Source organism: Dermacentor andersoni, chromosome 7 (assembly GCF_023375885.2).
Source record: "Dermacentor andersoni chromosome 7, qqDerAnde1_hic_scaffold, whole genome shotgun sequence".
Classification (NCBI taxonomy): Eukaryota; Metazoa; Arthropoda; class Arachnida; order Ixodida; family Ixodidae; genus Dermacentor; species Dermacentor andersoni.
Window position 1 is genome coordinate 144,743,043 of NC_092820.1, and position 18,949 is coordinate 144,761,991.

Genomic DNA, 18,949 nt, shown 5'->3' on the forward strand with positions numbered 1-18,949 from the left:
CCCTTCTTAAACCACTCTGCACTTGCAGGGACCTTAAACCCGACATTTTATTTCTTATATTAAATATAAATTCTGGAGTTAGATCTACGTGCCGTAACCGCGATATTATTACGAGGCGCACTCTCGTAGGGGACTCCGAATAATTTGGCTAACCTGGTGTTCTTTAACCTTCGCGCAATGGTCGGTGCACGAGCATTTTTGCACATCGCCCTCGTCGAGATGTGGCTGCCGCGGTCCGGGTTCGAACCCGCACCCTCGGTTTCACCGGTACAACGCAGAAGTTACTGCACCACCACGGCGGCATTTCTCGCTTATCTTTTTGTAAGTTGCCTTAACCTTGTAGTGCCCCGAACGCAGTTACACATGGAGGAAAATAAAACTTGCTCACCTTAATTTCTGTCCACGGAGAATGCATTTCTAAAAGAAAAAAAGAAAACAATTAAGTGTTGTTTAAGTTATGACGTATTTAGGAGAGTACTTAATTCGTAGTCGGTTCACCAAGTCAGCCACAACTCAGAACTCGCTCCGACATACCGAAACGCTGCCGTAGCCTATGTGTGGAATTCCCATGGCCTACGTTAGAATTTGGAGATATCTGTAGACTGCTTAAGCTTTGCAGAGTTATTATAACCAGAACTTGCTTTACGTTACCGTACAATCCCATGCTATATTTTCCTTACAACTTTCATTACAACTTTCCTTTCGCCTCGATAATCTGTACCGAACTCCTAAGTTAATCTAGTATTACTTTACCTCGCATCAATGTATATTAATATGCATGCAAATTTATCTTTCGTTTGGTCTCAACTTACAACAACTTATACATTCACTTTTGGCTCTTGCTTAGGTTACCATGATACCAGGTGTGTTAGCAAGGCGGGTTAAACCCCAGTCACGCGGGACACAACTTCGATCACGGTCGAAAAGGGTGGGGTCGTGCAACGGGCTTATTAGCTTTCCCTCATCCTCCCCATACAATTTGTCCACTACAGTACTTCCGACGTAAAGCACTTGGCGTCAATGCTGTGCACTTTTTTTTTTTTTTTTGAAGAGTTTGAACATAACCGAGTGAGACTCACGCTTTCGCACGCAGTACATCAAGGCCCGTAGGAAGTACGGCTCTGTACGACGCCGGGTGGCTTGGCTGCTCTTCAACGTCCACCTGGCAGACGTGAGAAAAAAATGCGGCTCCGACGCCTTCGGCTTAGTGAAATTCATCTGCCAGGACATTCGGGGTTTCAGGAAGTGCGGCTGAACGGGGACGCCCTTTGGATTTTGCCGGGCGGCCCAAACTACGGCGCCTGCATGGCCCCCCGTCAACGTGCTACCGTGGTGGACATTTTGCCGAACGAAGATAAATAATTTGCGCTTCTTAATTTCCGCCGTATCCCCGCGTTCTCTGTTTCACGCGAATGCATGCTGGGAAAGATGCCGAGGGCGTCGTGGAATTAAAAGCCCTGAACGGGAAAGCCACAGAACCGCGATGAGTTGTTGCTTTGGCTTGCTGTGAAACAGACACACACCTGCATCTGCACGCCGATCTCGCTTAGTTATAATGTCCTCGGTAACGGTGCAAGCAACAACAGAAGACCAGTGGGAGGCCCAGCTGACAAGAGCAAGTCCTGATAAACGGCTACGGCTGGTGGACAGGCCTATAGACTATCAGCGCAGAGCCACGGCTACCTGGAGAAGGGTGGCTGACCACCTTCGGGCATGAGCAGCTATGTCCCCGAAATAAAGCTGATTCACTCGCTCGCCCGTTGATAACTGCCAAGTTTAGCCTTCTTAAATGTCCTGTCACACTCGGCAGATGAGAAACAGTGCCTGGGATCTTCTGTATGCACCGGCGTGCCTTACAAACTGCTTTTTTCCAAGATAAGTTGTGGCACAAGCATCAGTGACACAATAAGGAAGGAAGGAAATCAACTTTATTCGAGGTCCTGCAGGCCACGAGAGCTGTGGGCTCTCATGGAGTGGGCGTCTCCCACGACAGAACCGGGAGGCTGAGTTTCCTGGCGGCGTCAATAAACCTTAAATGTAATTACGTATGCCTCTTACTGCGCTGTGCATGCACATGTCATCAATATTCTTCCCTCGACAAGAGAAATATAATTTTTAATGGAAGAAAGGTGGAGAGGTTGAACCGAGTGAAGCACCGCCAGCCTGTTATTCCGCGGTCTGGAAAAGAATTGGGGGGGATAAGAGAGATAGGCTGTGCAGGTAAAGGAAGGTGGTGGTGTTGTGAAGAATATGATGATGATGATGATGACGCTTGCACAGCGTATACTGTTTCTGTACAACGCGCAGCCCTCATCGCGGGCTGAGGCTCCTCTAGGCTACTGCCGTGTATACCTAGGAGACTGTGTGCAGCTTGAAAGTGTTTGCATCAGTTAACGCGACTTGCATATAAAAACCAGACAGTAGCAGCTGCGGGGCGTCGATTATTTGTTGATCGCAGCGGGGCTTTGATGACAGAGTCGGATGGTAATTTTTCGGTACGGTGTCGTTGCTCGCGTTGACAGGTCAAGGCCCATGTGCGTGGTGGCAAGCGTGGCCATACATTCGATTTCGGGCTTGCGCTTCTCGCTTGAAGCAGTGGCCAGAAAAAATTCGTCGATGCCGTTTCAACTTCCTTCTTCTCGACCTGCGGCATCGGAACCAGGAAGCTCTCGTTTGGACCTACAGCTTGTCAAGGTTGGCAACGCGATCGCTTCCCCCGGCTCTAAACTGACGCTGCCGCCTCGTTATGTGACATGATTTTCTTGCTCATTTGGTTCACTGTTTTCACATCCGTTTTCTGTTTGAGACAGCCGTTGGATTTCGCCTCGTGTGATCCGTCGGAGTTCGAGCATTTCATTTTTTCTACAGTGCGTTAATATACGTCATGTCATGCCGTCCGGCCTGTGCAGAGAACGCAGGCGTGGCCTCGACAAGCTCCAAATCTTACCGTCGTCCTCGTAGCACACAGGACTAACAGCAACTGGTGACGAGGATGTGCCAGTGTCGTCTGCTACTGCTGCTACCTCACCAACTCATACGGGTTTTGCGACATTTAGATATTGTGTTGCATCTCCGCGTTTTTAAAGTGAGCCCGCCGATGAAAATAGTCGAGGGGGAGTAAAATTTATAATAAATCCACTCCAACAACGTTCTCTCCCATATTTTTCCTACTTTGTTGGTGGTTGTCTTACAGAGTATATATACAACAACTGGGGTCATTGTATGTATGTACCACTGGATATATGTTTAAATATATCAGCTGAGTCATTGAGAATGTGTATAACCGGAGATGTGCTATTGTGAACATTCTTGGCCAATCCCGTAGAGTGGGCATCTTCTGTTGGCTTAGGTGCCCGAATAGACGAGCAGAATGAATGAATGAATGAATGAATGAATGAATGAATGAATGAATGAATGAATGAATGAATGAATGAATGAAAAACTTTATTTTCACAAAGGAGGTATCCCGGCGAAGTTGGAGCCCTCAGTCCAGGGGCCCTGTGGCCTTTGCCATCTTGCGAGCTCTGTCGATCAGCTACAGGAGGCTGCAAGTGCAGTCGGTCCTTCCTTATAATATTAATATAATATAATATTAATATTAATATTAGGTCCTTCCTTCCCGTTAACATAGTGGTTCCAGTGCCCGCTCATCGGCATATCCCTCGCTCTGTGTACGTGCCAATCATCGGAGTAATCATCGCCAACAAATAAACACGTGCTCTGCTCAAGTTTAGTCATACGGTAGTGGGTATATGTGAATTTTCTTTGAAATAAAGAAAGCACCACACTCGGCATAGCGGTTACATCTCGGTTGATCCATATTGGGGCACACGTACAAGAAGGTTTGCAATGCACATAAATCTTTACTTGTGACGACCGCTGACTGAACTGTTATCGTTCCTTCGTTTTCTTCCTCTCATTTTGTTCATTTACAACACATAAACCATTTCTTTCTCATCTGACTTGAATCAAACTCATTTTATGCGGTTAGATTCATTTATTGGACTTCCAAAGATTATCTAATTAATGGTTTCTTGAGTGCGCCACTAGATTCTTGGACAATATCTCCTTAATACGAATGCACTTTGATTATACGATAATCGTCATTATAGTAGCAGTCGCGCGCTGGCCCTGCTGTAACCACTGTCCACGCTCGTTTAATGTTTACGTCCAGACCTCGCAAAGCACGTACACAGTTTGGTATACAATGTCGAGCCATGGGCCGCGTTCGCTGTGTGGCGTAAGAGGGCAGGAAAGCCACTGAATCTCTCTCCTAGGAGCCGTGTTTAGCTAGCTGCGTTGAAAGGACGCTAAAGACGAAGGCTGAATGATTACAATGGAATGACCACGGCGTGACGTCGACGGCGTGACGATCATGGTGTGACGTCCGCGGAATGAAGACGACGTAAATGACAACGGCGCGGAGCGGACGACGACACGACGACAGAGGGATTACGACAGCACGACGACGAAGACGATGGCGTAACGACGACGAGCATGATATGACGAAGAAATGACCAAGATGACACAATAACAGAGGGATCACGACAGAGGGATTACGACAGCACGACGACGAAGGCGATGGCGCAACGACGACGAGCATGATATGACGAAGAAATGACCAAGACGACACAATAACAGAGGGATCACGACAGAGGGATTACGACAGCACGACGACGAAGGCGATGGCGCAACGACGACGAGAATGATATGACGAAGAAATGACCAAGACGACGCCATAACAGAGGAGTATATTATTGGCGCGCGCGCCGTGAAGGCGAAATGTTATGGAAGTCGAGCGTTGTTGTTGCCCACCGAACGTGCGACTCATAATCACTAGGGGCATTGGCCAATTAAGAAATGGGTGGATTATTCCAAGTTGCAATAAAGAACAAATTTTGAGGAATGCTGTGGAGCTAGTGCTGTTCAAAAGACTTAAGTACGGGTTAAAATAAAGCAATCATAACGGCAAGCACCAATAATCAATAATTGAAAAGTAAACAAAGAAGACAGAAAAGGACACACATTTAAGAAGGCGTTTGGTTCGCTTCCATAAGAAATTCCCGCAAAGCGGAGCACACATCTCTATAGCAGAATCCCAGAGTAGAGGCCCCAAGACGAAAGAATAACAGGCTCTGTTAAGTCCGGGCCAAATCTTCGAAGAGCTAGCTCCAATGCTCTATTTCTTGCCGCATATGAGTGGCCACGAGATCGAAGGAAGCCATGAATCCTTTCTTTCTGATTACAAAAAGAGCAGAGAAGGGAGCGCACCAAACCTGATCTGTGTAAGAAAAAGTTTAGGGAGGGATTGCGGCAAGATAATTCTGTGAGGCGGCTGGCTGGAGGCGACTTCCAACCAGAACCTTCTCCAGCCCAGCACACATACATCGCATCTATACCCCAAACCGTACCCAGATGACTTGGGTAAACTATGTAGGACAGAACACACCACCCTAGAACACATTCTATGCTGGCCAAAATTACTAACGGGCAATGAAACTCAATATCTCAAAACTGCACAAATCAAGCATGGGCTACCCAAAATCACATTCTTTGGGGACGCGAGGGTTTACCCCCTCCCAGGTCGCTCCTGCCAGCTCCCTCACAACAGACTTGGGAGGAGCTGCTCAGAACGCCGGATCAAAAACTACAAAAAGCCCTCGTTTTCTGGGCTGTAAGGGTTGCTCCTCGTGAGGGGCCATCCTAGGGCTCGGGCCTGCCAGATGATAACTGAGCAGAATCTCAATAAATTTGTTACCACCCCCACCTACCGGAATGCGCACATGTACAGGATAAAAATGCAGTCTCTTCAGAACAGCTAGGGGCTTGGTGAAAAGCCACGCTGATCAGCTCAGATCTGCAAGACCAACTATATGGGCCATCCAGCAAGCTTGACAGGTGGCTGGGAGACAGGGACTCTCTGCCTCCCCTGGTACGGTCTAGGCCCAGGCCTCAATCAGCTGGTTTCTTCAATAAAGTTGCTTCATGCACTCACTCACACTACAAGAATCGTTTTGTTGCAAAACTCGCTACGCCGAGGGAACACCAGGTGCTTATAATCTGGAGAAGCCGTGAGCACTTGGCCTTGTAAAGCTGCTGTACTTGAACGCATCCGGAATCTAGCCGCCGTGATGGATGCTGCGATGGGTGCTCTGACCCAGAAAACGGGTCAACGAGCGTTGCTCGCTAGCCAGTTTGCTCCTTACACACAATGGCACTTTCTCTCTCCAAGGCATTGGCCAAAAAGCCTCTGGTTAAAAGAGGAGTGGATATAAAATTTAAAGACGAAAGTAAAGCAATTTAACGACGAACACCTACATATCGAAACAAACCAATTTTATGGAGACGGTTCTCCACGACCTCCCAATTCTAGGAGTATTCCCTGTGGAGGGTTGTGCCGTTTCACTTAGATAAACCGAATAGTCAACTAGTCGGAAACAATATCTTCCTTAGCACAGTCCCGCGATATCAATGCGTTAGTGCTTACGTTTACACTAACGACATTGCCTTTTCTGCCTCTGCTAATGACATTCACTATCTTTCTCCAGAGTTTGCCGCCATACTTACGTAGTCTTGAATCCTGGTTGGATTATTTGTACGTGACCTTCAATGTTACTAATTGTTCGGTTCGCGGTACGCGTCCGTAAGTAAAATCTGCACCGCGTTTCTTGTCATTTCGTTGGTCGTAACGTCGTTGGTCCCGTCTTAATGCGGAAGCATTACGACAGAACCAACGCAAGGTTCGTTCTGGCCGAGCAGGTGACACGCAGATATTGGGGAACGGAGAGAGATCGGATGACCCAGCTTTACCGAGATGACCAAATACTATAACTATGAAAGGGCTCATTTCCCCCCGGCACACCACTCGCAAAGTACACGGCAAGCGACGGCATATGGCGCCTCTTACAAACGGATACATATCGGAACCCGGTGGCCTACCACCGCTGCTACCCGGACCTTTACAGGGATAGATGTAGATTCTGTCAAGAAAGGGTGGACCTACAACATATGGTTTGGGCTTGTCCTCCGACACCCACACAGAACAAAATACACAAGACCAGAGAGCAGTGGGAGACCGCCTCGCTCAGCTGTGTACCCGAAGACCACCTTAAGGCAATCCAGCTGGCCGAAGATGCCGCCAGGGCCCAAGGGCTCGAAGCCGTCACCTAGGTAGAGAAGCCTAGATCTCACATCTGCTCTCCTAAAATAAAGTTTATTTTTCCTCCTCCTTCTCTTCGTAATTTGCACGCGAAAACAGGGAAACTAAGCCTTTGTAAGCTGTTTGTTGTAATCGCCATGCATCGTATATGCTACACTAAATTTCATATACTAAACATTACGATTGATAAGCACGGAAAACGTTATCCATAGCACATAGCACGGCGTTTTGATGCGCTGAAGATTCTCAGTTGTGGGTAGTTTTGCGCACCAGTTACTAAAGTTACTTACTATACCAATTATGTTTAATTCAAATGCCACTTAATTGTTTTTTTCATACAGATCCATTCCCCGTGCCCAGAAACATAGATGAACCAAATCTTCTAATTCTCCCTGGTGGGGAACTGCGTTTGGGCATGTAAGGGCCGTTGTTATAGTTTTATTGTAAGTTTTCTTCATTTCGACTGTCACTTTCAAACGTCAAGCTGTGTATTTGCAAACTCCCATAGTGGGCACGACCCACAGACTTAATACCACCAACAACCACATCAGCTTGCCGAGTTTTATTATCCTTAAAAAAAAAAAAATACGTCTCTCCTAAAAGTAACCCCGATTCATGCCAAACATCCCTCACTGGGTTGCGTCATTTAGTCGGGGGTAAAAGAAACCAACAGCGCCGTTTTCCGTTAGCACGAGCGAGCACCTGCTGACACGCACGCGAAAGCGTTCTCTTTGGGCCGTTACTGTCCGGCAACGGTCACGCAGCTCGGCGGACCTTCGCTCTGGTCCCGTGCCCAGTCCTACCACCCGGTCTCGTCGGCTATCGCCCTTGCAGTCTTGCCCTCTCGGCGCTGAAATTCGGCTGCCGCCCACCGGGACACGTCAGCGTGAGCAAGGGTGACTCTCTGGGTGGGTCCTTTCTTTATGGAGACGCTCCTTTCGCAGGCCCTGTTCTCGGCTTCTTGCCCCGCGCGCGTTGATAAGCCGATATGTCAAGGGAACTCCGACGCGTCTCTCAAACGACATCTGCTTAGCAGTACATCTCTGATCACACGGAACACGCGTCACGTATCAGAACTTAGGCTCCGTTCGGCTCGCGAGGTTACGGAATTAGCGCACTCACAAGAACGTATAGCTTGACCTGTTTTAAAAAAGCAGGTCTATCATTTGGAACCTAGCGCATGAAATCGGACGCCATGAAGATAAGATCGGTTTAGAAGCTATTCGCTTTACAAGTCTGCGCCACAGCAGAGACTTTCCTCTTCTCTCGATATCTAGTGCACATAGCGTCTCAAGTTCCTTGACAACTGCGTAGCTAATATGCAACGCTGCTCATCTTCGCATTGCAAGCAGACAAGCTGATACTTCGCTGACTTGAAATTTCCAGCCTTTCAAGTATCACGCCGGCTTTACGCCTGCAGCGATTTGATCTAAGTGTAGCATTAGTCAGCGAAATGGTAGTGTAGCGCAAAAAGCCAGGAAATAACAATTCTAAGAGACAGACAGAAACGAAGAGGCCGCTACATCTTCTCTTCATCCCGGATCTTCTCACACCTTCTCTTTTGTCTGTCTCTTAGAATCTTCTCCGGTTTTTTAGCGCTACAATATCGTGTCGTTCAGCAAACACCAACTCGCCCCAAAATAAAGTTATTGTATAGCGTCGCTCCTTCGCGCTATTGAATGTGGAAAATAAATTGTCCCGACGTAAGCATGTTTGTCCCGGAAACGACTTACGGTGAAGGACATCAAAAGCGGGATTTGCCAAATTCGCCAAAGGCGATTAGGGCGACGTGTCTTCCCCAAAGCATGGTCCTTGTCCACACGAATTCGATTCTTTAGAAAGATGATGCGATGTGCCACCGTCTAATTCGTGCAAACGCGGCTAATCTCGCATGTGTAGTACACGTTCTTCATCCCATCCCCAACTACATATCGTCCCGTTCTCGGCTCGCTTCGGCTTTATTTCCAGCGCACGCTACAAAAAACGTACACACGCACCGTGGCTATCACAGCTAAGGCATGCAACCACTCGGCTAAAATTTAGCACGCGGCGTCCCTAACACATTGCGGGTTATCAGAAACGCACTGTTTGCGCAGCACTCCGTTATTGATCATCTGTCGGAAGTCGACGTCGCCTGACCACGGGCTGTCGACTAATTTCACAGCCTTGCCCACTCTTCGTCACCCAACGAACGTCCGTCCAAGAACGCTAAACAATGGGTAGGTTAATGTTACGTCTATTTACACGGACTATACCATCTCTGAGCTGCCCGCTTCTTTTGGTTTCCAGGAGATTCGTCTAGGTTCGAGTCTGCTATGTCAAGCACTGTGGAAAGTACAGCGATGTCGGGTAAGTGTGATGTTCATTTCGGAAACTAGAATTACGTCCAGAAAGAACTGTGATATGAGTAGCTGATCGTTATCTGACGTAATCGTTCTGCGCGAATCCGCAAGATGGAGAGAAGTATTTAAGGGAAAATGAGACATCCGCGTAATCGTAGCAATCACTACGAAGGAAACCCAAACGGGTTCCGCGAAAGAAAAGCCTGAGAGTTGAAGGAAAATTTGTTCTGGTTCGGGACTCGAACCCGGGACCACCGCCTTTCCGGGGCACACGCTCTAACATCTGAGCTAGCCAGGCCGCTAGCAGATAGCAGGGCGAAGTCGAATTTGACAACAACTCGAAGAAAAGGCAAGGGTTTGACGTAATCGCTCTGCGGAAACCCGCAAGGTGGAGAGAAGTAATTAAGGGAAAATGAGACATCCACCTAATCGTAGCAATTGCTGCAAAGGAAACCCAATTGCTACAAAGGTTTCCTTCATAGCAAGATCTACGACTAAGTGGATGTCTCATTTTACCTTAACTGATCGTTATCTGTATCGACATACGTGTTTCACGACACGCGGTGAACCATATCCAAACCGGATATCATTTAAGATTACATTAAACCATGACGTTTTCGAAACCGTGTAGTAAATCATAAGGGATGCCACATATAGTAAAGCGCTTCGGAATAATCTTGACTGCCTGTTGGCTCTTCACTATGCGCCGAATTCTCTTGACGTCAACGTCTCTCACGTTTTGTTCACATCGCAAAGTGATCGCCACGACAGGGAGCCGCACCCGCGACCTCGCGCTCAGCCGCAGGTCGCCTTAGCAACTCGGCAACCGTGGCAGGCGCGCGCAAGATTAGCACCGACTCTGACAAAGCCAACTGTTCGCTGCTAAAGGATATCTATCAGGGTTAGCCATCTCAGATACGCTGGCCGACGTTTTCATGCAAACGCCATCCTCGACAGAAGCGGCCCTGTCAGTCTTGCCCAACTAATTTTATGAACCAGGTGGAACGTCGTCACGTGGTGTCGCTGGAAATTGGCACTGAATGCAGGCCAGCTGTCTAGTACCTCCACTTCATTATCTTCGGCGCCAAGCAACATCATTCCACTATCTAGAGTCTAGATCAGTCTCTTTGTCAGTGTCAGTTCTGTCGTTTGTCAAGAAACACAGGGCAGCCACTGACAAGTATAAGTTTACTTTACGAAAGTCCTGCCAGCCTATCTAAGACACTTCGCCCTGCCTGATGTGTTTTTAATTTGTTTTTAATGATATTAGTCTTCATAGCGTGCTCTCATATGGCGACAGCTCCATTTAATAATTTTTTTATTGAAGGGTGGAGCCTTCTTACCATAAATTCGGTTCGATATGCAACGTATCGAGACGTTGATACATGCGCACACCACCACTTGCAACTGAATTTTTTCTCATACGTTTTCATTTAGGCATTGGTTTCAGCGAGATGTCGAGTAAGTATTGTAGCTTGTTTATTTATTCATTTATTTTTGCCGATAACACCACCGGGCTGCGTATAGTAAAGAACAAAAATAGGAAATAAGCTGGTTCTCATTGAACAAACAAGGCAGATTAGAGCTCAAACCACGGGCAGCCCTACAAGCATTGAGTGATATTTTCCAAGTGTAAATACAGGATGTCACCAGGCATCGAGTTTGGAATTGCGATTCCTAGAAAGAGCAGTCGCAATATCTTACAGTCTTTTTTTTTTTTTGTCTGCAGAACATCCAAATTCCTTCATAAAAATTGATGCGCATTTCCGACCCGGAAAGGAGATACTGCGCTCTCTTTTTCTGAGAAATCCTTAGGCATTCACAGGTTTCATAGCAATGGTTATATCTGAACTGCTATTTCACATTACGGTGCACTTTCGCCATTACCCCTGCAGTATAAGCTAGCGGTTAAAAACGTTTCAACAGACATGTCAACCGTAAGTGCTTTGATTCCATTTAGTATGTTCAAAAGGATACGTATGTATTGCTTGCTCAGGAAATTATATAGGTGTAATGAGACTTTGTCTGCGCAGGGGGTTTATTAAGACCCGCCACTAGACGCATTGATACTCGGCAGGAGTAAATACTTACGCAAACAAATCATCACGTACAAATTACGGCACTTCGTACCGATCGAATGTCCTCCATGTTAAACCAGCGAATCTTCAACAATTCAAAGACTAAATCCTTATTGATGAGCTTCCTGTTTCACAACGCTAACGATAAGGACCCACCTGTCTGGCTGTCATTGACTGCACGCTTGATATGTCCCTACGTGCTGCGATTGTTGGTTGCGCACTTTCTCCCTGATAATTATTGTCACTGGTTCAATAGGCAAAAACGTTGGTGTTCGTAAATGAAATGTGCACTTTCGATTGCAATCGACCTTCATATTCCCTGCTGCATTCCGTGAAGTAGGAACAGCAACGGTGTTACGGCTCGGCCAGTCATTCAACGCTCACCCCAGAAGAAAGCTGTGTACATCTTTACTGCGTTGTGTGTCTCGAGCTGTTCAATACATCATTTCAAACGCCTGCCTTTTCATTAGGACAAAACATGGTGTTGAATTAATTTCTCTAGCTCAAACTTACGTACTTTCTCACTATATTGTCGTTCTCAAATGCCATATCCTTTCTCACCCGTCCTTTCTTTATTATTTTTTAGGTGTGGATCCTGGGTAAGCCGTAATACGGAGTTGTCGCGAGAGTATTGCGTGATCTGCCTATGCGAGTTGCCCTAGTGACGTCGTTATAGCAGAGAGTTGTGCAATCGTACAGTCATTACTGATCGGGCTGTTACCATATCAGGGCTCTAGCACCGCCCGCGCACATCGAGGTCGCTTGCCGCTTCCGGATCCTAAACCTTCTATCAAAACGTCTATAGCGTGGCATCCCTAAAAACCTGCATAGTAGCTCCGAAAATCCCAAAGGTATTGCTGATATATATATAGTTTTTTTCAAATTTTGGAACGTAAAGCGCCGAATATTACGCGACACCTTGCTCGGCACGTGTGTCTCTTAACCCAACTTATGCATATCATGGCTCTACATTGGATAACGTTAGCTCAGTACTGTTCCTGCTTTCGATGCTACATGGGGACGATCATGTACGAGCGTATCCCTTGTCTAGTGTAACGCGGATTTAGCTGTTCAGGAGGCTTATTAAGTCCCACCACTAGACGCATTGACACTTGCAAGGAATAAAAACTGTACCTCTCCGTTACTAAGAAAGAGTCATAGCTCGATGACGCCGCCAGGTAGCAGCACTCGCATGCGGTCTCGAGCGGTGTTGCCTATCAAAACACCCTTGAATGAACAAGAGCAGGAGCAAGGTGAAAGATGTGGTGGTTCTTACTAAACAAACAGGTAACCAGTGGTTGCCATGGGCCAGTGAAGGGCCCCTGACACCTGCTGAGCATTCCACGCACTAACTCGTTGCGGCCGAGCTAATGTGGAAATAATGCAAAAAAAATATGAACAGAAAACGATAAGGACGAAGAACCAGGGCATTATAATCCCAGCCGCGGCGGCCGCATTTGGATGGAGGCGAAATGCAAGAACACCCGTGTCTCGTGCGTCGGGGGCACGTTAACCAAATGGAGGTTGTCAAAATTATTCCACATAATCTCATAATCCTGTCGCCATTTCGGCACGTAAGGCCCCTTAATATAATTTTGTAAGCGTTCCAGGACAATCCATTTCACTTCTTTCAAATTAATACCATCTGCGTGGCCCAGTCGAGCCAGGCAAACGATTTCTCCTTTCGCACTGACAGCGCTCGGTTGGATTCATGGTTCCAGGTCATAGAGCAAGGAAAAAGGATACGAGGGAGCTTCGTCTCCCAATATTAAAGCCTATGGTCATAAAATATATAAGTTATAGATCATGGAAACCATTATTATCAACGACAGCCAGGCGCGAGCGGCGCGTGAGCTAAGGAACGACTGGCTAAGGTCGTAGCCGTCTACAGGAATAGTAAGTTCTCGGTCCTGAATAAGTAGCCGTCAATAAGCTCCCCGTACGGGTCATAAGGTTGGGACAAAGGGCCAAACGGTAAGAGTAACACTTTTATTTCTGTCGATTGCGTTCGTTATTTGTTATATACCTACTTATTCGTGTACTCTGAAATGTTGCTACTCAAACGCATGGAGGTGAGAACCAGTCAAGGTGCCTGATCGGCAAGTAATTTTCTTTTCCGCGATAGCAATTGTATGGACACCCAGGAGCATTTCTGCCGTCGCCGTCGCCGTGAGGTTCCGCATAAAGTCGAAGGGCGATAAAATCGTCACCGCGCGCCGCATTCTGTATGCGCGAGTGAAAGCGCGCAAAGGTGAGCCGGCAAACGCGGCTCATTCTCGCGTGTGAGAGCGAGGAAAGGCGGACCGAAAGCGCGCCCTCTCCAGTCGCAGGCGAGGCATGAGGGACAGGCGAGAGAGGGTTGTGTAGGGCACTCTTTTTCGGCGGATGCTGCTCACAGCGCAGCCGTGCGGACACCGTATCTTAAAAGCGAGCTGCGACGTGGTCGAAGTGCGCTCACGCGTGGGCCTATCTTCAAAGCGGTCTGCAAGGTTTGCTGAGTGCGCGTAGTGCTGGTAGCTTCGTGTGTGCTGTGCTTTTGACGTTTCGTTCGCGTTGAAGCGAGAGATGCATGACGATCGATTCATTCGCTGCTGCTGCCGCGATTCCTCACTCCAACATTCTGACCGCGATTTCCCGCACTCATAGAGCTAGATGGGTTCATGCTTACCTGTGCGCGCATGACACCATACTTCTTAATTCAGTTAAAACACGTTGGTAGGCTAGTTAGTTTGAATACATGAGAGAATGTGTAAGCGCCATGTAGAAAGAAACAGACACTCTCTGTGTGTCTGTTCCTTTCTGCGTCCTCGTTCATTCACGCTTACGCATAATATAATTGTTAATTTAGTTATTGAGCGAATGTTTACAAGTTTATACGCCTGATAAAACTACCATCCTTTCTTCGCGGAGCTATTGACTAATTTGCTATCGCCATCCGTGCTTAGCTTTCGGGTGAAACTGCAACATTTTTTTACCCCTTTATTTTCATTGATGCACGAATAAATTTGATTCATCGATTTATTTATTTATTATTTAATTATTGATTGATTGAAAGGGACATTACTTCTTACCTTATCACAATGATCTCCTGCAGAAGCGTAAAACTGTTTCGCTATTTTTGAAGACGTGCGAAATACCTTCCAGGGAGAACGAGAACCGGAGCACAGTTGTGGCTGTTGTAGTCTGCCTGATGTTCCTGGGGATAGCCTTCGTGGTGATCTTCCTCCTCGTTGGATCGAGTGATTCCGGTAAGGACAGAAATTATGGATGAGTCGACTCTTTCCTTTCACAAAACCAAATAAATTCAAATTTACTAACTCTTTCTAAAGCAAGCGTATCGGAGGCTTCTAAGAGAGAGTTCGATAAGAGAGAGAGTTCGTATTAGAGAGTTCGACGGAAGCCCGTCTGATCGGGATGAGACGTGATAAAGAAAGACGTACACCGACCAAGCAAAACTTATCTGAATGTAAAGAATGGAAGCTCGTTTCTTCGAAAGGCCAATGCCTGCTTGGAAAGGGTTCAAGCCGCCAGTGCCCAACGTTGCTCCAAACAAACGGTGCTCCACAGCATTCATGAACGCAGGGGTGTAACCGCCTGACGAAAGATCTTTCCGGATTATCATCACGTCGAAATTTGAGTATTTGAAAAATTAAAATAAATTATGGGGCTTTACGTGTCAAAACCACTTTCTGATTATGAGGCACACCGCAGTGGAGGACTCCGGGAATTCCGATTACCTGGGGCTCTTTAACGTGCACCCAAATCTAAGCACACGGGTGTTTTCGCATTTCGCCCCCATCGAAATGCGGCAGCCCTGGCCGGGATTCGATCCCGTGACCTCGTGCTCAGCAGCCCAACACCATAGCCACTGCGCAACCACGGCGGGTAGAACTTAACTCTTCAGGTTTCGCGCAAATGCGGCTCGCACGGCCCAACAGGGAGGCAACTACTGACCTCTCGTGAGCTTCAGGGTGCGCAGACAAGAAGTACAGGAACCGGCCAGTGTGTGTACTCTTTCTGAAAACGCTGAAAGAAAGCGCACCATTGCTTCTTTTCACCAATACGTCAAAAGAAAGCCAGTTTCTGGTCCATCTCCATCTCAACCGTGAAATGAATGGAATCTCCTTGATTGTTTAGCTGCCTGGTGAAAGCTTCCAAAGCGCAGCACTTCATTAGGCAAAAACAATCGTCAACGTAGCGTAGAAAAATTCTTGTCGATGGGCTGAAAGAAGAGAGCGCACGACTTTGCAGCCATGCCATTGTCAGGTTCGCAGCGGTCGCCGACACTGAGGACACCATTGCTGCGCTGTGCATTTGCTATTAGACGGTCTTATCGAAACAGCAGTAGGTCTGAGGAGACTCTTCAAGTCGGGGACATCAAATGGGGACCGTTCTGGTAGAGCTGGATCGGCGTCGAGAGCAGCAGCACACTTCCTCGGCCATGTCAGTGTGAATGGAAGTAAACAGACAAAAACGTCAAACGAAACCATCACCTCGTCGACGTCGTCGAGAACAAGATCCCGAACTTTTTCAACGAACTCGTTGGAGTTGCGCAAATGCGTTGTACCTTTTCCGACTGGAGAGTACAAAAGTCTATGCAGAAAGACGGATAGCTTGTACAGGGGGGAATGGGTAAATACCAGTATAAGTCGCAAAAGGGACATCAGGTTTGTGAATCTTTGATACGCCATCAAGCGCAGGGGGCGCACCATTACGGCAACGAAGCGAGTAGCAGAGGGACTTGTGCTCGGTAGAAACAAAGTGGAACACCTCCGCTAGGAGTTGTTCCACACCTCGGCTCTGTACCTTCAAGGTAGGGTCCCGGGTGCGCCGCACATAAGTGTTCTGATCGTCAAGCAGGGCCAGCATTTTTATTTTCTACTTGGCCGTATTCAGGAGAACTGTGGCATTCCCCTTGTCAGCAGGGAGAATGGCGATCTCAGAGTTGTCATGAAGCCGCTCGACAGCACCGCGTTCCTCAGCACGAAGTGGCGAAGCAAATTTGCGCTGCTGCAACCGAGAGAGGACACCGATAACGCGGGTGGGGGCCTCATCCCGGTGGGACTGATGAACTTGGATGACGGCGTGCTCCACGGCGCAAAGCACCTTTCTCACGTCTAGGGCAGGAGCAACACTGAGGTTCAGGCCTAGCTCAAGAAAGGAGGCGTCAGAAAGATCAAGTCTGTGCGAAGACAGATTTTGTACCGCCACAGTCACGCCGTGGTGGACGATGGGGTTTGGCTGTGTCCGAGAGCCTGTGAAGTTTGACTTCGTGCGTAAACTTGGCATAGAGTGTCCGTATATTGGCCTCCTGATTGGCGTGTAGCTGGATGCCAGCACAGCGGAAATGAAAGCGACATCGGGCAAAGAACGTCTCGTTTTGAAGTTTCTGAACTGTGTTCCGGCAGTCCAGTATCCTTGCTTGCAGCAACAGCCTTTCTGCCTTTGCGACGACGCTCCGGCCGAACTTGGAAGGTACAAGGCCGGTTCAGTCACAGAGAACGAGAGATGAGTCCCATCCTTTTGGAAGCCAGGTTAAAGTGAAGGTGTCCATTAAAAGCTGCCACTCGCGTTGTCAAAGAAACAAAACGGCGAATGTCGGTGGTTACAGCTTTCGTGTACCGTATAATTCTGGTCTGTATGAGTGCCGCATGAGGCTTGATGGCAATGACATGTGCTTCGACAAGGCCGACCCTAGTGGACAGCCAGCCATTTCAGTTCGGCGTCAATAAACGCCCGATAACGCTTGCTTAAGCGGAAGTAAATTAAGCAGAATTTCGTTTTAGTCGAATTCTATTCGCTGCAATGTCCAGTGTGCAATTGTCGGGAGTGGCAAGGAGGTAGCGCATTTACGTAACCAGATGAGAATTAAGAGGATGCGTGTGATCCCAACGGCACTCGCTCGCTTGGCTTACGACGTGAACGAATATCTGGTGCACCACAATGGGTCGTGAGAGAGCTGACTGGCTTTCTTGCAACAACTGGCATGGCAATACCTTACCTGAGTAAAACTCTTGCTTGGCCTAGTTGGTTCATGCTTGAAGTAGTAAATGCAAGGCGCAGAAGACCAGGACTCAAGAACGAGAACACGGCTTCAGACGCCGGTTCAGGCGCCGACAGGCGCCGGTCCTGTCGTTTGTGTTCTTCTTGAGTCTTGGTCTTCTGCGCCTTGGCTTTACCACTTCAAACTTACCTGAAATGCCATACTTGGTTTTTCTCTACCATACTACTCTTCTGGCTGAGGCGCAGCACAAATTCATCAGCAGTATCACTCACTACTGATAGTAGCCGAGGATCATCGATGTCCGGGTCACATGATCTGTCGTCGGGAGTGCTACTTCTGCCCAATACTCCGGTAGCTGCACGGCCGGCAATGCCAAAGACTCGAAGAGTGCATGTCAGGCGTGACAACAGGAGTGCTGAGAACATGGAGTAACCTAGAACATCAGATGGGATAAATGTGTCCATTGATGACGATGATGATGACGATGATGATGAAGGTAACATTTATCGGTATCCCTTTTGAAATGGCGCAGGGAGAAATGGTACCGTAGCTTGCTTGATTTCATCACATTTTACTGCATCTCTCACTATCTAACCTTTTTCTCTATATCTGATCTCCATCTTTCTTTCCCAGCGTTTGCCCTGACTCCGGTTCTATCAATCCTCTCGTTGATTTTTTTTTTTACATCAATAGTCTAATCGCCCCTTACTTATCTAGCCTCCCGACCACTTAATTCTTCCATATTCTTTGAATACCAACGCTTCTCGAAGGAGGACATTCCTTACGGGTCTCGTTGGGTGGATATCTTGGCATTCTGTTACGATGGGCGGAGTCGTCTTTTGCTGCCCACTCATGCCTAATCCTGTGGCGCATATTTTCTCCGGTATATTTTTGGTTCAGGCAGCCAGCTCGGGCCTTAAATAGCAAGGCACTTCTGTTTGCGTTATCATACAGATTTGTCTCTTCAGGCTTATTTCGCGCCGTTTCCGTAAATCTCCGTGTTCATTTTTGCTTCCATACTTCGCATCGAATTTACTGTTTCTGTTTCTCATGTTTTTTCACGACTTCCTGTGGTATATTTATGCTTTCAGTTACAGTACTTGATTACCGACTTCCTTGACCTTTTCCGTTATTCCGTGTCCACGCTTTTGATGCACAGATGGTTGTGCATTTGAGCCGACCATTTATTTTCAGCCATCTTCCTTAGCCTTTCTTCAAAACGAATCTTGCTCTGTGCTTGCCCCTGACTTCAAAAGAAGCCGAACCCGAGTCACCTTGCACTGCCTTTCTTTGTTTTTTTTTGGGGGGGGGGGAGGGGGGGATTTACCGTAGGCCCTGAAATTCAGTCGGCCCACCACCGTCTGTT

The 18,949-nt window shown here is 47.6% G+C and overlaps 1 protein-coding gene across 1 annotated transcript in view; it reads left to right on the plus strand.

The window, feature by feature from the left end:
* Positions 1 to 9,447: 9,447 nt before the first annotated feature.
* LOC129385569 (uncharacterized) overlaps positions 9,448 to 18,949 on the plus strand; it is a 39,519-nt gene continuing 30,017 nt past the window's right edge. The window contains exons 1-2 of the mRNA XM_055072269.2: positions 9,448 to 9,508; positions 14,724 to 14,827. Coding sequence (XP_054928244.1) covers positions 14,770 to 14,827 — 58 coding nt within the window. The 5' untranslated portion in view covers positions 9,448 to 9,508; positions 14,724 to 14,769. The remainder of the gene's footprint in view (positions 9,509 to 14,723; positions 14,828 to 18,949) is intronic.